The following is a 17,640-nucleotide window of genomic DNA, read 5'->3' as shown; positions in this document are numbered from 1 at the left end:
AAAGGACAAGGGAAGCTTTTTAAATGGCAATTCTAATATTGAAACACAAAACCCTCTTTGGGATTTTTGTCAGACATCAAGTAGGAACAGTGCAATAAAGTAGAGTCAAAGATTAATACTGAACTCAATGAATCTAAATCACCTGTAATTAAATTTGACACATGTGCCAAGCACAGTGGTGTTAGCATCATGTTGAGGGACAGTTTTTTTTACTGATGGCACTGGTGCATCAGACAGGTTACACCATTGTACAATTTTAAATCCCTTCTTAAAACTAATTTCTTTGGTTTGACTTGGCCTTTGACATGTTGAGATGTTAATATTTTATTAGTCTTTTATGACATGGCTGGTATGATGATATATTTTTGCTTAAATAAAGCTGGAGGGCTGCACCATGGCGCGGTTCGTAGCACTGTTGCCTTGCAGCAAGAAGGTCCTATGTTCGATTCCTGGCCCAGGGTCTTTCTGCATGGTTAATTGGCCTCTCCAAATTGCCCCTAGGTGTGAGTGTGAGTGTGTGTGTGCATGGTTGTTTGTCCTGTGTGTCTCTGTGTTGCCTTGCGACAGACTGGCGACCTGTCCAGGGTGACCCCGCCTCTCACTGGAAACGTTTACTGGAGAGGCACCAGCAACCCTCCCGGGACAAGGGTGGGTTTAAAGCTCGTCTTAAAACCCATTTATTTTACTTGGCTTTCAACACCAGAGGGATCTAGTTTTAAATTGTATGTTTGTTTTTTTTTGAGTTTATTTTTTTTATTGTTATGTTGTGTTTTACTGTACAGCACTTTGTATCAGCTGTGGTTGTTTTGAAGTGCTTTATAAATAAAGTTGGATTGGATTGGAAGGGTACATTGCACTAGGAAGTTCTCAGGTTTTTGCCCACTTGTGTCACAGATTAGGCTAATAAAGATGCAGTTGACTGGCTTTATTGCATTTGCACCAAAGAAGCATTTATTCCATTTAAATATTTTGTGTAGCAACATTTTGGCAGCTTTAATTGAAAAGAATTGGTGACAGGATGATAGGCAAAATACTACTGATTTGCTATTTATTTTTCTGGTGAGTGCGATCTGTGTCGAAAAAACATGGCACGCGAGTTAAGCTAGTTTTGTTGGTGACACATTAAACGAGGCCCGAGGGTGTGTGCGCCAAATGCACCATCACCCCTCTGGATATTGGCCTTCCGCACTGTTGTGACGCCTGGTTGTGTACCACTGATGTATTTTTATTAAGTTTATTTGATAGGGATAGACACACATCGACATAGACAAACTGAGCAAAACAGCAGTGTCATAGTGAAATATCAACAGCTATTGCACTATGACTAACAACAGCACTTGTTCCTAGATGGGCTTTAAACACTATCTCTAAAAAATCCATCCATCCATTTTCTTTACACCCTTGTCCCTTGGTGGGGTCGGGAGGGTTGCTGGTGCCTCTCCAGCTAACGTTCCGGGCGAGAGGCGGGGTCACCCTGGACAGGTTGCCAGTCTGTCGCAGGGCAACAGAGAGACAGACAGGACACACAATGCACACACACACACACACACCTAGGGATAATTTGGAGAGACCAATTAACCTGACAGTCATGTTTTTGGACTGTGGGAGGAAACCGGAGTACCCGGAGAAAACCCACCATGCACAGGGAGAACATGCAAACTCCATGCAGAAAGACCGGGGCTGGGAATCGAACCCAGAACCTTCTTGCTGCAAGGCAACAGCTCTACCAACTGTGCCACTGTGCAGCCCTCCTCTAAAATATTTCAGTGATAATCATTTAAAATAGCACAACATAATGTTGACAACATATACAAACAGTGAAACACAAAATATTATATATGGGTACAGTTCCGTTTTTGACATAACCAGAGTTTTGTTTGTTTTCTGAACGTACTAAAACTGGTCACATACTTTAAATCAACAGGAAGTGAGTTCCAACCTGTCCTCTCACAGACTTTGAGCAAAAGTGGTTCTTCGAAAGGGGACCTTACAATTCCCATCTAATTTCCATCTTTTTGTACTCAAACTGGACAGGTTTGCTTGTACCACCTTTCATAAACACTTTTTGGAGAGTACTGCACCAACAGACATATCAAACGCCACACCACTTGCTTGACTCGTACATACTGTGAATTTAAAAAGGCTGCACAGTGGCGCAGTTGGTAGAGCTGTAGCCTTGCAGCAAGAAGGTTCTGGGTTCGATTCCCGGTCTTTCTGCATGGAGTCTCCATGTTCTCCCTGTGCATGGTGGGTTTTCTCCGGGTACTCCGGTTTCCTCCCACAGTCCAAAAACATGACTGTCAGGTTAATTGGTTGGTCTAAATTGTCCCTAGGTGTGGTGTGTGTGTACATGGTTGTTTGTCTCTGTGTGTCTCTCTGTTGCCCTGCGACAGACTGGCGACCTGTCCAGGGTGACCCCGCCTCTCGCCCGGAACATTAGCTGGAGAGGCACCAGCAACCCTCCCGACCCCATTAAGGGACAAAGGTGTATAGAAAATGGATGGATGAAAAATGCAAAAATAACTCAGCTTTATACATACCACAGGATGTATAGAAAGCCACAAGTACCACAGTTCAATAATTTTAAAAGTCCCACAGTTTATACTTTCTACCTATGAAAATGTTCATAAAACTTTTTAATGTTCATTTAAAAACTTTTTTAAAATTAATTATATATCTTGATTTACATGTGTTTAATACCGAGAAAAAAATGTAATAAAAATCTTCTTTCAGGGCTTCATCTTCCATAAACTCACAACACAGAGCAGATTCTCCCTGTTCTTCACGCTCATGCTGTGCTTCACAGCATCCGCCACCTCTGTACAATGAGTGCAATGTCGTAAAAATTAAATGATCGCAGCCTTTTATTAAGAACATTGTTGCTGTAAATTGCAACTAATTGGAGTTAACATCAACCACAACTGTACATAAGTGGACAATAAAACCAGAACAACAGTGTCTCAGTCAAGGGAACTGGAACGCTGTACTGGTTTGTCAGCTGACTGGTTGACTGAGATCTTTTGTGTAACCCATATTATCCAAATATTTAGGATGCTTGTTGAATTATAATTTTGCATGATTTTAGTTATTATTGTATAAGCTAATTAATATTTGGTTCATACTTTGAATAATAGTATATTGTAAATGTAGTAAAATAGGTGAATCTTTCTGAAATAAAAACCCTTGTCCACCTCTACAGCCTTCATTATTCAACAGAGCAACACTTTGTGGTCTATGGTTACAGTTACTGGCAGCACTACACAACCCACACATCAGAGTGGTAGGTAAGAGGTAGAGCTTCATAATAGCCTGTGTGGTGCCATATATGGTTGCAGAAGAAGGCTTGTAATGTAAAAAATATTAAAGGAAAGAATAATCACACAACCATAAAACATAGATTAAATTACCAAACAATGTGAAAAGCAAATGATCTATGAGTTGATCTGAGGGAAACAGAAAATATAATGGAAGGAATGCAGGAACAAAGTCATTGGTGAGGAGGAAGTTAGTGAGGATTAAAAAATAAATAAATGTAGAAGAGTTTGTATGACGAGTTTATTAGTTAAGCAGCAGAATGTTAGTCACCTGAGTGGAATCCAAAGGTTTATGGTCAGCAGTGAGGAATCGAGAGGAGATTTTAGAAACAGGAGATTTATAGCGAGCAGCAGAAGAGGAGGAGAAGGAAGTGGGAGCAGAGGAAGCTTTGGGGGGAAAGCGCATCACCAGTTGAGGTGATGGCATATTTTCATACAGACTTGTGCTCTTTTGCTGCACATCCTCTTTCGTCTGGCCCCGCCCAGTGGTGGGAGTGGAGTACTGCAACTCAAGTTCCTCGAGTTAGACGATGAAAGCAAGCAAACAAGGTGAGGAAAAGGAATGAGAAAAAAAGAGAAAAACAGCAACAAAATAAGGATGACAGGAAGGAGGAGAGGTCACAGTTAGTGCAAGCAGGAAGTCAATATGTAACATTATCTGGATGTGTAAACATTACCCACCCACCCCTAACATTACCCATTAATGGACAATGTTATCCATTATCTGAATAACATTACCCAGATAATGGTAATGGGTAATATTTACCCATCCAGATAATGTCAGATATTACTAAAAGTTACATTCCAATGAAAAGTATTTCAACTCCTTGTTTTAAGATTTCATGATTTTTTTAAAACATTTTTCACAAATAATCATCTGATTATTTTAATCATCTGAGTCTTTGCATCCAGCCCCATGTGTCTAGGTGGATTTATGCCTAAAAACTGTATAATATTGTTGTTTGTTCTCAATAATTCATTTTCTTACCTGCCAGGTTGTTATTGTAAATACGAACATGTCCTTAATAGCTTACCAGATTAAATAGAGGTTGAACAAATGAATGGATGTTAGTGTTTTGCACAAACACCTGACTGCAGATTGGAGAGGGATTGGCAATGAGTTATTCTCCTTCCCTCCAAATGTCTAGTTTTAGTATCGTGGTGAAGTTACGTTTGAGCTGGATATTTGATGAACATGACATGCGCTTCCATTAACCATAAAATTGCGCAAATTGAGAGTACAAAAATAAATCCACTTGATGGAAAGTCACCAATTAAAAAACAACTCACATTTTTTTGATAAAATGTTTTTGCGCTGAGATAAGGTGGTTTTTCAGACGCATCAAAATAGATGTATTTCGTAAAACTGCAATGGAAACAACCAAGAAGATGGCAAGAAGAAGTAGGAGAATGATGATTTAGTCAAAAATAATGGGCTTACATGACTACTTGTACTTTGTTGCATCAACCTTACATTATGTCAATTACAGTTTATCATCAATAAGGCAAGTAACAAAAATTGAGCTATTTAAGTTCTTTAAAGAAGAAAAATGTTTTTGTCCAATATGTCAAAATGTCATAAAAGAAAAAAATATTTTTTCTTCTATATATAGATTTTGGAATGGGTCTAATGAGGAAGAAATATCACAAGATTCCTTGCAAATGTTTCTAAAGTAGAAATTGGTCTCTGATTGCCAAAAAAAGTCATAAAACAATTGCAAAATCCTGCAGGAACTGGTCAATGTTCTTCAGCAAACCTTTGAGTCTTTCAAAGAAAAGCTGCATTAACATTCCTTTTATTACCAAATAGGTGTCTGTGCTCTAATAAAACATAATGAAGTTTGTTGTTGCAAAGGGAGAAGAAAACTTGAATGTTCAACATTATGAGAAATTTTATAAAACACTGCAATAAAAGTGCCCAGGTGTCCTTACCATTCCATTTATAGGCACATCATCATAGTGTAGAGCCATACCAGAGGGACAGGCATAGCCATTGGCTTGGCTGTCAAGGTATGGATTTGGAGAGATGGCACGTTTACTAGTGAAACTGAAGAGATAGAAGCATAAAGTTATATGGCTGCTCATGAAGAGTGAGACAACAAACCTAAAAAGAGCAAGCAAATGCTGTTCTGCTCACCAAAAGGACTGCTTGGCCAGTTGAATGACGTTGGCAGTGGTCTCCACATCAATGTAGTCATAGTGCAGGGTGGCTGGGTCAGTGGTGGAGCCAGTCTCGGCCAATAACACCCCTAACCAACGCCCCATCATCTCAGAGGAGGAGGCCTCAAGAAAAACCAGAGAACATAGCAATAATACATAAGTGCATTGCATCTCTTCTTTACCAAGTGTCTTCCAGAGTCCTATCAGTAGTTCACCTCCAGCACTGCCACCTCCTGGCCATTACGAAGGAGGCGGAAAGCGAAAGGGTGTTTGTTGTCGAGGCCGGGGTTGACCTCACAGCCTCGAAGGGGCAGTGAGGCGATGTGGCTCTTCAGGTCATCACGGTCTTTGTGGAGAAGTAGCTGGTTGTCTTTCAGGCGGCACCAGCGCTCCCGCCAACGGTTATTGGACAGCACGTTCAGGTAGCCTGTCAGCCAAAACACAGGCAGTGCATAACAGATTTCTTTTTTTTTGCTTCTCATGTGTCCTGTCTTGACATTGTAGACAGCTCTACAGAAAGGATATCCCAAAAAGGAATCCCAATTGACTACACTAAATCAAGATGTTAGCTCCAAAGTAGACAAGCCAGATTGGTGTAACACAGGTGTCAAACTCCAATACTCTAGGGCCGGTGTTCTGACTGTCTGTCTGTCCTACCCATAAATCCATCCTACCTTGTGGTAATACGCATACTACGTCTCATACTGCTTACTCACCAGATTTCTTATCGATACATCCTACCTGTGGAAGTTTTGTTTCGTCTGTTTTATTTTGTCAAAGATTAAGGTAAGCTTTCTTTAATTTATTTTATATCTGGCTGTCATTAACCTGCTGTATTTCTTCATGTTTTAAGTTTACCAACAGGCAGCCTGTAAACATATTTATAAATGGCATTAGTTTGTCATCTGAGTTGTCACTACTGTGCTGTATACTGTAAACAAGAAAGTCATTGCTCGGTGTTAACGTTAATAAGGACAAAATACGTTGTTTTTGTTAGTTTTACTGTCCCTATACTTTAAAATATTTTAGTTTAATAATACTTCTATTAATAAACCATGCTAAGAGCATGTCGGTAGCGATATTATGTGGGACTGAAGCTGTGTATGTCTACAGTGTAACATTAGTGTATATTAAGTGTAGCACAGAACCTGCGCAGTTCGGAGGACACATTTTGACTATGCTGCATTTGATAAAGACTGCTATATAATGTAGTAATGGGTAAAAATTTTTTTGCGGTGATCTGTATTTGTCTGTGCTTAATTTAATTTCAATAAAAACTCGTTTCCCCTATCTGACAGTTTTATTCTTACAAACTACTTACAAACACCTCTGCATTTTAAATATTTTAAAAAGGTATGCTCTTCTGATGCAGGGTCTTAATGCACCGATATAAGCTACCCACATACAGTATTTTTCAGGTATTTTGGTTAAATACTTTAGTGCATCACCATGTTCAAAGAGGCAGGATGTTCTGATTAGGGAATTTAGCAGATGAACGTGTGCCATCTACCAATGTGAAACGGGTAGAATATCCTGATGAATGCTGCATCGACATCCTCTGCCGATGTGGCTTAAATTTAAACAGAAGTAGATCACCACTACTCATGGCATATAGGCTACTAAGGTTTGGCATGGGTCAGGTTGGTTTGGATTGTGTTTTTTGTCTTCATAAATGAAATCAGCATTTAACACAGCTTTTGCTCAGGTTATCTTTGTCCAATAAAATGTGTCAAAATAATCAAACATAAAAGAACTGTAAGAATTTGAATACTTTTTCACAGCATGGTAAATAACTGAATTCATACCCGTCAAGTCTCCCATGTTGACCAGTAAACTAGAATATTTTACCTCTCTTTCCCGACGTATTAGTATTTTCCTGTAAATTTCCCGTATTATAACATAATTATGTCACCCCGTTCTGTCAGTAGCACCATTATTTTCAAATACAAAACTTGGCAAGTATGTAGTTTCCAAAATAACTTGCATCATACTGGCTACTGAAAACTGAAATTGTAACATCGTCTAAAACATAGAACACTTTCAACACCTATCTGGTGTGTAAATAAACATTTATAAGTGAACCATTAATAATGCCAAGGCTTTGCCTTGTTATAAAATCAATAGTTGCTAGTGGCGATTCTAGTCATGTACCTCAGCACCCCTGAATAGGGTTGTCACCAGTCCCGTTAATTACGGAGCCATCTCATATTTGGCCATTAAACGTCGCATTCCGTATAATTTAACCGATACATAACTGCCTGATAGACGTGATTATCACACTCATATCAATATTACTGTAACAATAATGACCAAAATAAAGGACAAGATAGCTAAGCTGTAGTGGCGGGAGTAGGGTTGCCACCCGTCCCATAAAATACGGAATCGTCCCGTATTTAGCTGTTAAATGTTATGTCCCATATTGAACCGATACGGGATGCAATTTGTTCCGTATTTCTAAAAATGTCCGATAGACATGCCTAGCACACACATATCAACACTAATGATAACAATAAGGTCAGCTAAATTGTCGTTGTGGGATGTAAATAAGGCCCCCAAGAAAGCTACGAACCGAAGCACTTGTGGTTGCCTAGAGACGGACACTATGCAGCCGTGGTGAGCTATCAACCGCGTCTTTTCAAAACGTCCTCGACCCGATACTCCACCATCCTTGGAAGCAGGACCTCTCGTGAAGATACAGACGAGAGTAGGGTTGCCACCTTTCAGAAATTAAAATAAGGGACGCCCAACACGGAGCGTGTAGCCAGACTCTCATGGGGTGGGATGTCCGCTGTAGTGATAGACAATATTTTATGGCAGTGTTTTTTGTTTTTAATAAGTGATCCATAGAGCAATCCAAAATTGTACTCCAATCAGAGTAGCATACCTTAAACACGTTTAATAAAGCAAGCGAAAAATCTACTTGGTAAGTTGCTCAACTAATGAGTAACTGATCATAACGGCTGATTTAATAATCAAAATATCTACAAAGATACAGGTTGCAGATCCCTTTCAGATGGAAAATATGATCCTATGTCCATACAGCAGCTAAAAGTGCAGTACTATAAATTTTATCCATCCATCCATCCATCCATTTTCTTACACCCTTGTCCCTCAGTGGGGTCGGGAGGGGTGCGGGTCCCTATCTCCAGCTAGCGTAACGGGTGAGAGGCAGGGTCACCCTGGACAGGTCGCCAGTCTGTCGCAGGGCAACACAGAGACAGACAACCATGCACACACACACCTAGGGACAATTTGGAGAGACCAATTAACCTGACAGTCATGTTTTTGGACTGTGGGAGGAAACCGGAGTACCCGGAGAAAACCCACCATGCACAGGGAGAACATGCAAACTCCATGCAGAAAGACCGGGGCCGGGAATCGAACCCAGAACCTTCTTGCTGCAAGGCAACAGCTCTACCAACTGCGTCAATGTTAAAGCAAAATTGTGATGGTTAAAATAATCCACCACTAATTATTAACAAAATACATTTATTTAGCATAATTTCTTCTATACTCCTGTTTTTTAAAACATCCTCAACCCAATTCTCCACTGTCCTTAGAAGCAAAACCTCTCGTCTATACGAGAGGTTTTGCTTCCCTCTCTATAGAGGGAAGACTCAAACCCCAGGCTGAACATGTTAGTGAAGATGAATACAACCAATTAAAACAGATGTGTTCATCTTGGCGCGGTGTTCAGTGCTGCATGATGTCAGACAGAATGGATCAGGAGAGGAACTGCAGACCCGTTAGAACCCAAAGAACCAGACACCAGCGTCTCTTCATCCCTCAATCATCTCCTGAGGCTGATAATGGTAAAGAACATTTTGCTATGATTAAGTTTCTCATTGTGGTTTTAGTCGACTGTTATGGTTTGATTATTAGATGATCAATTATTTGCTTATTTAATGCATAGTCGTATCAGCCAAAATAAAACAAATGACCATTTAAAGAACAAATCATATTAAGAGATTAACAGTAAAAACACAAATATTTCGTATTTTAAAAAGATTTGTTAGGGCTTTCTGTTTGTTTCATTAAGAAATGTTGACATATTAATTCAGTGGTCATTTAATGTATTATTAATGTCAGACACAGACCTTCTGCCCAGGGGCGGTTCTAGATGGGGGCCATCAGGGGTACAGAAGAAATTATGCTAAATAAATGTATTTTGTTAATACTCAGAGGTGGATTTTTTTTATACTTTTGGAGCCCTGTTTGACGACACATTGTGGTTATTAAATTAGGTATTATGATCAGTTACTCAGTACTTGAGCAGTTTACCAAATACATTTTACACTTGCTTAATTAAACATGTTTAAGGTGTGCTACTCTGATGGGAGTACAATTTTGGAGTACTCAATGTATGAATGATTGCTCTCTGGATCACATTTTTTAAAAGGTTTTGTTGGCTATAGTTGCCTTTATTTGGACGCAGTTTGACAGGAAAGTGGGTCATGAGAGAGGGGGAAGATATGCTGCCTGCGACCACCGCCACAATGACTAAGGCCTCAATATGTGGGTTGTGCTTTGCGCCTGCGCCACCACAGCGCCCCCTCTGGATCACTTTTTAAAAACAAAAACACTGCCATAAATGTTGTCTATCGCTGCAGCGGCCATCCCATCCCATGAAAGTAGGGTGACACGCTGTGGTGGGCGTCCTTTATTTTGATTTCTGAAAGGTGGCAACCCTACTAGCGATGCTAGAGTATCTTAAAGAGACACTATGCAATTACGGCTGCTACATATCCTGCCCGGTTAAAAAAAAGGCAGCCCTCAGCCGAACACAGCAAAGGTACAGTTGATACTTAACAAGCCTCCATACATTGATAAGATGTCAAAAGTAAACAGGGAATATACAGCGCAATATTGAAAAACAGGCATACATGACAGTTTTCAACAACAGGATGTCTACTTGGACAAATATTGTATAAAGAAAATAAACTTTAGGACTTTCAGGATAATTATGAAATGAAATTCCCGTTTTGTACCATTTTAGAATGCCAGAACTATTAGCATAATATGTGAGAAACATTTAAACATGATGCATATAAAACTTAAACAACAGTCATATAACACCAATGAACAGACAAACATAAAATGCAAAACATGGTCACTTCAGGCCCCCTGGAAGTATGAAAAGGGTTGGTCCACCTATTGACTTACCAGTTAGAGATGACCCTCGGAACACGTCTTGGTGTAAAGTTATAAGGAACACCAACAGCACACCCATTATCAGCAGGGGGCGAACTATTAACATCTGTCTCCAAAGCATTGTCAGTGTCTTGAACAGAGTTTTAGTCCAAAAAGGCAAAAGTCAGTTTCAGCTGGGATGTCACCACATACAATAGTAGTGTCGACAACATCACAGTCAGGCTCTGGGTCCAAAAGAGCAGAGGCAAGCTGCTGTCTGGCAAACTGAAATCCAAATCTGCAGAAGCGTTTTGCTTTTGTCAGATGAAGCTGTAGCACAGGTGTAGAATGGTTGAATGTTTGCAACATGAAAAACTCCAGCTTTCTCTCCAGTGTCCATTTTGGTTAGACAATAATTCACATCAGACATCCTTTTGTAGACAGACCTATGGGACCCGTGTAAAGAGATGCCAGCTTTGCTGAAAAGTTAGATGATGCATCTGACTCTGGGTGTGATTTTGCTCTGACCACATCTCCAACTTTAAGAAGAGACTGGTCGCCGTCTTAGATCACAGTAATGCTTTTGCCTCGTATGCGAGACCTGCACGAGCATGGTCATGAGCATCTTGAATCAAAGTTCTCAGGTGATCAGAGTAACAAGTCTCAGGGTCATCCATTCCTTCCCACAACGGCTGAGTGATGAGGTTCAAGGGAATGTCCAACTCTCGTCCATAGATAATCATGGATGGGTTCCAACCTGTACTCTCATGATGTGCAGTACGCAGTGCGAAACAGATCTCTGGAAGATATTTGTTCCAGGAAGTGTGCTTATCCTCAATATATGCTCAAATGGCTCTTTTCAATGTGCGATTCACACGTTCAGTTGCATTTGTTTGAGGATGGTAGGCAGTTGTCAGTCTGTGCTCAGTTCCAAGTTCTGACACAACATGTTCAAACAGTTCACTGATGAAAGGTGTTTCCCTGTCTGAAATAAGGTAGCATGGAGAACCATGTTGGGCAAATATGTTAGTGTTAAACTTACTAGCAGCAACTTGAAGTATTGCTTCTCTCACAGCACTCAATCCATTTAGAGAAATAGTCCACAAAAACAAGGATATATGCATTTCCCCTATGTGTGCCGGGTAGTGTGCCAATGTAGTCCACCCATGTACTCCCATGGTTTTTGTGGTTGGATTGGGTCCGTAAGACCTGCTGGTTTTCTTTGAGTTGGCTTAGTGGCTTGGCATGAACAACATAATACCACATATTTTTTAAATCAGAGTTCATGTTTGGCCAGAAGAATCTGAGACGCAAGCGTGAGAGTTTTCGCAATGCCCAGATGTCCAGCTGTAGGATGAACATGTTAATACTTGAGCACATATCTACGGAGTACAGTAGGAGCAAAAAGTTTAATCTGCTTGAGGATGGGTGAAGACCACACTTAGTTTTTGGATCAATGAAATATAAGAGTCAATCTTGTACAATGCACTTTTGCAGATCTTGATCATTTTCACTCTGTTGGTCATTTTCGAGCTGACAGCGTAAAGTGCCTGTGACTGGTCCTCCAGCTGCAACTGACGAACATGAGGACAGTCTGACACAATTACAGAAGGCGGAGCATGAAGATCCATGCTTCCAATCATGCCATACGGAGGAAGAAGATCAATAGATGCATCCACATCTGGGAGGGGATTACATGAAAGGGCTGCAGGCACTTTATTACGTTCTCCAGATTTGTGGATGATGCTGAAGTCGAAGTCCTGAAGGCGAAGAAACCATGTAACAAGCCTGCCAGAGAGATTGGGTCGAGACATCAACCACTTGAGGCTGCTGTGGTCGGTGTAAATAGTAACATAAATCTTCAACATAGAGACGGAAATGTTCCAATGCCCAGATAACAGCCAGGCATTCTTTTTCTGGAGTCAAGTAGAACTTTTCTGATTTATCCAGAGCACGGCTAGCAAAAGCCACAGGATCTTTGCCATCCTCATCTTTCTCCATCAATGCTGCTCCAAGTCCAGCATCACATGCATCAGTGTGGCTGAAAAATGGATACATAAAATCTGGGAACTTCAGGACTGGTGCCGAAGTTATGGAATGTTTTAGAAAGTTCACAGCTGGTTGGCACCTGTCACTCCAGTTCAACATCACATCTTTTTTAGAGAGTGCAAAGAGTGACTCTGCATGACGGGCATAGTCTTGTACAAAGTGGTGGTAGTAACCTGTTATGCCAAGGAACTGTTGTACTTCCTTTGTCGTGGTTAGCACTCAAGGGTGTAGATCCCATCTCATTATTGGGTGGGACCATAAACAGGGAAATTTGTTAAGAGCAATTTTGGGGGGGTCGTGAAATGTGGTTTAAATTGTTTGTTCAAGCTGCACCATTAAAAATGACTAGTAAGTAGCAATGAATAACAAAAGTATTTTTCTCGGTAAGTAAACTGTTGAGACCCATAGAAGTCAAACTAAGATTCAAATGTTACCTTAGATATAAGTTTGGTTCAGTCACATATCTAATCTCTGCTACACCTTGAAAAAAAACTTAAGGTTCTGACTAAAAACAAGTTTTAATAAGTAACTCCACTTAAAAAAATTCCTCTTAAATATTGATTTATTGCAGTGGTTCTCAATACAAGTCATGTGGTATTTAAATTATAACTTAAGTTGTTTTAAACTTTTATTTTTGGGGGATTTTTTTATGTTAAAACTTATAAATATGTAGGAATTGAATATTTATCAATCCCCCCCCCCCCGTAACCCCTGGGATTTACGTCTATGTTGGCACTATAATCTCAGTCACAGCTCTCACCTTGTCAGGGTCAGGTTGAAAGCCAGATGGTGTAACACGGTAGTTGAGGAAGGTGAGTTCTGTAAGGCAGAATTGAGATTTGCTCAGTTTCAATGAGAGGCCAGCAGATTTAAGCCTACTAAGGACGTCCTCTAGGTCAAGTAGATGCTGCTCAGAGGTTGTAGAAGTGACAACAATATCATCCAGATGCACTGCACATGACATAAATCAGGCCAGCTAGAACATTGTTCATAAGTTGTTGGAAAGACGCAGGGGCATTACGTAGGCCGAAAGGAAGGCCTCTGAACTGAAACAGGCCACAATGTGTGATGAAAGCAGTCTTTGGTTTAGCCTCTTCAGCAATGGGGACCTGCCTGTAACCTCGAGCAAGGTCTAATGTTGTCAGAAACTTCCCTCTTGATAAAAAGTCCAATGATTCATCCACTAGTGGAAGTGGGTAAGAGTCTTTCAGTCAGCTGATTTAGACCCTGGAAGTCAACACATAACCATGAACAGGAGGGTTTGTTTATAATGACCACAGAAGCCACCCAAGGTCCTAATGCAGGTTCAATTATGTTATCCTTTAGCATCCTTTGTACTTGTTCTTTGATGATTTGCTTTTTAGCTGGGGAGGTATGGTAAGGTGGTAGGTTAACTGGTTTTGCATCCCCAGTGACGATGGATGACATGCTCTGCCAGAGAAGTGCGACCAAGGTGACTATCAAACAGATCACTGTAGTTTTCTAGCAACTTTAACAGTCCTTTTTCCGTAAAATTTAAGTTAGGTTCTTCAACTTTTTCATTAAGTGAGAGCTGTGGAGTGTTCTGCAAAGTCATTGTTCCACACTCAAGATCAGCCTCCACAAAGTAATTTTCACAGGGTTCATCCAGAAATTAGGGATTGTCATCCAATCCCCCAATAAGCAATTACTGTTCTGGGTTGGACATAAATTGTTAGTGAAGTGCGAGTCATGAAATCCATCCCAAGAACTAAGGGGGATGACAGGTTCTGCACTATCACAAATCGTAGATAGACTGACTTGCCCATAAATCCAAAGGTCAACCAGGTTATTCCTAATGGATTGCAGTCTGTGCCGTTGGCCAGTCTTATGGGTGGGGAATTTCATTGATTCTTTAATGAGACAATTTGAGTCTTTACCGGTATTAAGTTTGCATTTACTACTGAAAGAGATGCACCTGTGTCTAGTGTGGCTTCCAGAGCTGTTCCTTTAAAGTTCACTTTAACTCTGAAAGGACTGTTCTAAGATGATTGTGAAGCTCCATCCTTAACGTGATTGAGCATAGGTAGTGAATTTGGGACTGACATAGGCAATGAGGGCGGAGTTAATGACTGGAGGGAGGGTTGGTCCTGTGATTGAGTACAGGGCAAGGGACCCACAAAGTACACCCCTGTGTATTCCCAGGATTTTTGGGGCACAATAGGGACCATGGGACCAGCTTGTTTCTGTTGACTTGGTTTTGTGAGTTGGCAGACCGAGCAAGAAGTGAGATAACGTTTGACATCACCTGCCATGCCAGACCAAAAGAACCTGTGTCGTAGTCTCATTAGTGTTTTGGAAACACCGAGATGGCCAGCAGTGGAGTGGTCATGGTAATAGCTCAGCAGGGTTCCACAAAGAGATGTTGGGGCGAAAAGTTTAAGTTATTTTAATGGGTGTAAACCTCACACGGTCTTTTGGTCCCTGTAATACAGCAAATTGTCATAGACAGTATATTGTTCTTGGCATTTACTGTCCATTAGAACTAATGAGTCTGATTCAATGTCTCTGAGGAGCTGACCCGTCACAGGGTCGTCCACTTGCAGCTGCCTCTTGTGCAAATGATCCAACAATAACACTGCGGGCAAGGAACGGAGGTCCAAACCGCCTATAACAGCGTGTTCCTATAACAGTGGGCGTTCACTTTCATTTGGTAGGGGAATCCTAGAAAGAGCATCTGGAACTGCATTGTGCTGGCTTGTGGACAATTGTCAAGTCAATGTCTTGTAGTCTCAAAGACCATCTAGCCAGCCGGCCAGAGGGGTTTGGATGGGACATAAGCCACCTAAGGCTGTTGTGGTCTGTGAAAACAGTCACGTGAAAGCCCTCAACATATGGTCTGAAGCTGATCTGACGGCCAAACGTTCTTTTTTAGGGGTTGAGTATGATTTTTCAGCCTTGTGCAGAGAACGACTTGCATATGAGACCACATTGTCTCGGCCGTCTTCATCTTTTTGTATCAAAGCAGCGCCCCCAATCCTAGGCATCAACATGAACGTAGAAGGATCTAGCAAAGTCTAGAAATCTTAACACAGGGGCTGACGTGATTCGGTCTTTTAAAAACATTCATGGCTTGCTGACATTTGTCATCCCAGTGAAAAACAATGTCTTTCTGTGAGTTTATGGAGTGGGTCAGCATGCCAAGCATAATCCTGGACAAAGCACTGATAATAGCCAGTGAGTCTCAGGAACTGTCTGACCTGTTTCACTGTGGATGGTGACTGAAAATAACGACAACTTTGATTATAAAATCAAATCATGGTCAGGTTTTATGTCTGCAGGCAGGGGCGCGGTACAGGGGGGAAAAGTGATGACAATTCTAGGGGCCCTGACCAACAGGGGGCCCTCCACAATTTATTTATTTTTTGTTCATAGAAATAAAAAAAAATTGGGGACCTGTCAGTTACAAAATTAATCATATTGTGTTTTTGAGGATTGTTTTTAGCAGTAAAAATTGAATGTTCCCACTCCCAGACAAAAAAAAACACATCAATATTTGCCCTGAACCCCCCCCTGGATTTTTGTTACATGGTTCGTTCCTGCTTGGTGCGCTTGATGCTGCATCGTCAGCAGCAGTCAGTAGAAGATAAGAATGACTACTATGCTGCTAAGAAAAATTATAAAATCAGGTTTTCAAAAACAGAAAAATAAGTAGAGGGAGAGAGAAAGACAAGCGTGTCAATGTATAGCTCAGTTTTTCTCAGAGGTGGGTAGACTGTGTGAGATTATCAACTATTTAGCATAGTTAGCTTAGCTACAGACTACCGTTTGCCTCCATTTCACGACCATTTAATGAATTAAGGGAAAAAATGCCAAGATATTCATATATTTAACTTGCCCTATACCTTTTACCACACTTAACAGATGAGTCAGTCAGCAGCAGCTCTAACCCACATACCTCCTGACCTGCTCTCTCCTAAGTGAAATTAAAGCTGCAGTAACTTTTATAAACATTTTTTTTACATATTTGTTAAAACTAACATTATGTCAGGACAGTATGGTATGAGGGATAATCTGTGAAAAATCTATTTATTCTGCTTTCTCCCAGTGCTATCTTGAAAGAACCAGTCAATGGCAGGAGAGTTTTATTGCTGTCAATCACAATCTCATGTGGCTGCTCATCCTTCCTCCCCTCACTCTGTTTTGTGCTGCAGCTAGCATAGCCTGTTGTGAATGCTCAGTCTAGTTAGCATTAGTACCAATGAGCGCAGATAAACTATTTTCCTGTAATGACATGTTTCTCCACCATTAGCACATTTAGCAGTGAGTGAATGAAGTTAATTGACAGCACTAAGACCCTCCTCCTGGTTCTGATTGGTTGTTTTGGGCAGAACGTTGTATTACTTTAGCTAGCAATAGTAATTCAGGGAAGAGGTGGAGGAGATTGTTTTCACCGATTATCTGTCTCATAGCAAATTGTCACAACATGGTGACAGCTTTAACAAATATGGAGAAAACATATTTTTTTATTAAAGTTATACTGCAGCTTGCATACAATGCAACTACATAGCATTTTTTGAGAAGTCTGGATTGTTCTATGTGTATTTTGCACATCGTCTGTGACTGTTGCTCATGGGGAGAGACATTTCAGTAATCTAAAACTAATAGAAAAAATTTAAGCAACCTAGTTGCATATGCGGTCTGTTGGATGTAAAATTCATGAGCAGTAAATATTGTGCTAGTATCAGTATTGAACCAAAAGAAGCAAGTTGCAAGCCTTTAAAATTATGACACTTTTTAAGGGTCTAATAGACTCAAATAGACCCAATAAAATTTTTTGTCAGGGGGCCCAAGATTCCTGGTGGCGCCCCTCCTGCAGGTGTAATGTGTTAACCCAAAAATGTGAACTCACTCAGACAGAACTGACACTTTAGTTTTAACCTTTGTATGAAGAAATGGGGTCCAAACGACCCCACACATGTAAAACTTGTATCATTTGCCATAGTTCTCTACGTTTGCCTCAGTTCTC

General features: G+C 40.6%; 1 protein-coding gene across 6 annotated transcripts in view; it reads right to left on the bottom strand.

Moving 5' to 3' along the window:
- The window catches only part of afap1 (actin filament associated protein 1), a 144,456-nt gene that overhangs the window by 9,232 nt on the left and 117,584 nt on the right, over positions 1-17,640 (bottom strand). For 4 of the 6 annotated variants that reach the window (XM_081599892.1, XM_081599890.1, XM_081599893.1 and 1 more), the window contains exons 10-13: positions 5,690-5,901; positions 5,452-5,597; positions 5,247-5,361; positions 3,586-3,831 (exon numbers count right to left, since the gene is read on the bottom strand). In XM_081599892.1, the coding sequence (XP_081456018.1) occupies positions 3,586-3,831; positions 5,247-5,361; positions 5,452-5,597; positions 5,690-5,901 (719 nt within the window). The remainder of the gene's footprint in view (positions 1-3,585; positions 3,832-5,246; positions 5,362-5,451; positions 5,598-5,689; positions 5,902-17,640) is intronic. The other 2 variants (XM_081599895.1, XM_081599891.1) reach the window with 1 other exon arrangement.

The sequence above is a fragment of the Poecilia reticulata genome, chromosome 18 (assembly GCF_904066995.2).
Source record: "Poecilia reticulata chromosome 18, P_reticulata-male-v2, whole genome shotgun sequence".
NCBI classification, from domain to species: domain Eukaryota; kingdom Metazoa; phylum Chordata; class Actinopteri; order Cyprinodontiformes; family Poeciliidae; genus Poecilia; species Poecilia reticulata.
The sequence above is the reverse complement of the archived record's forward strand: the minus strand, read 5'-3'. Positions and strand labels throughout refer to the sequence as shown.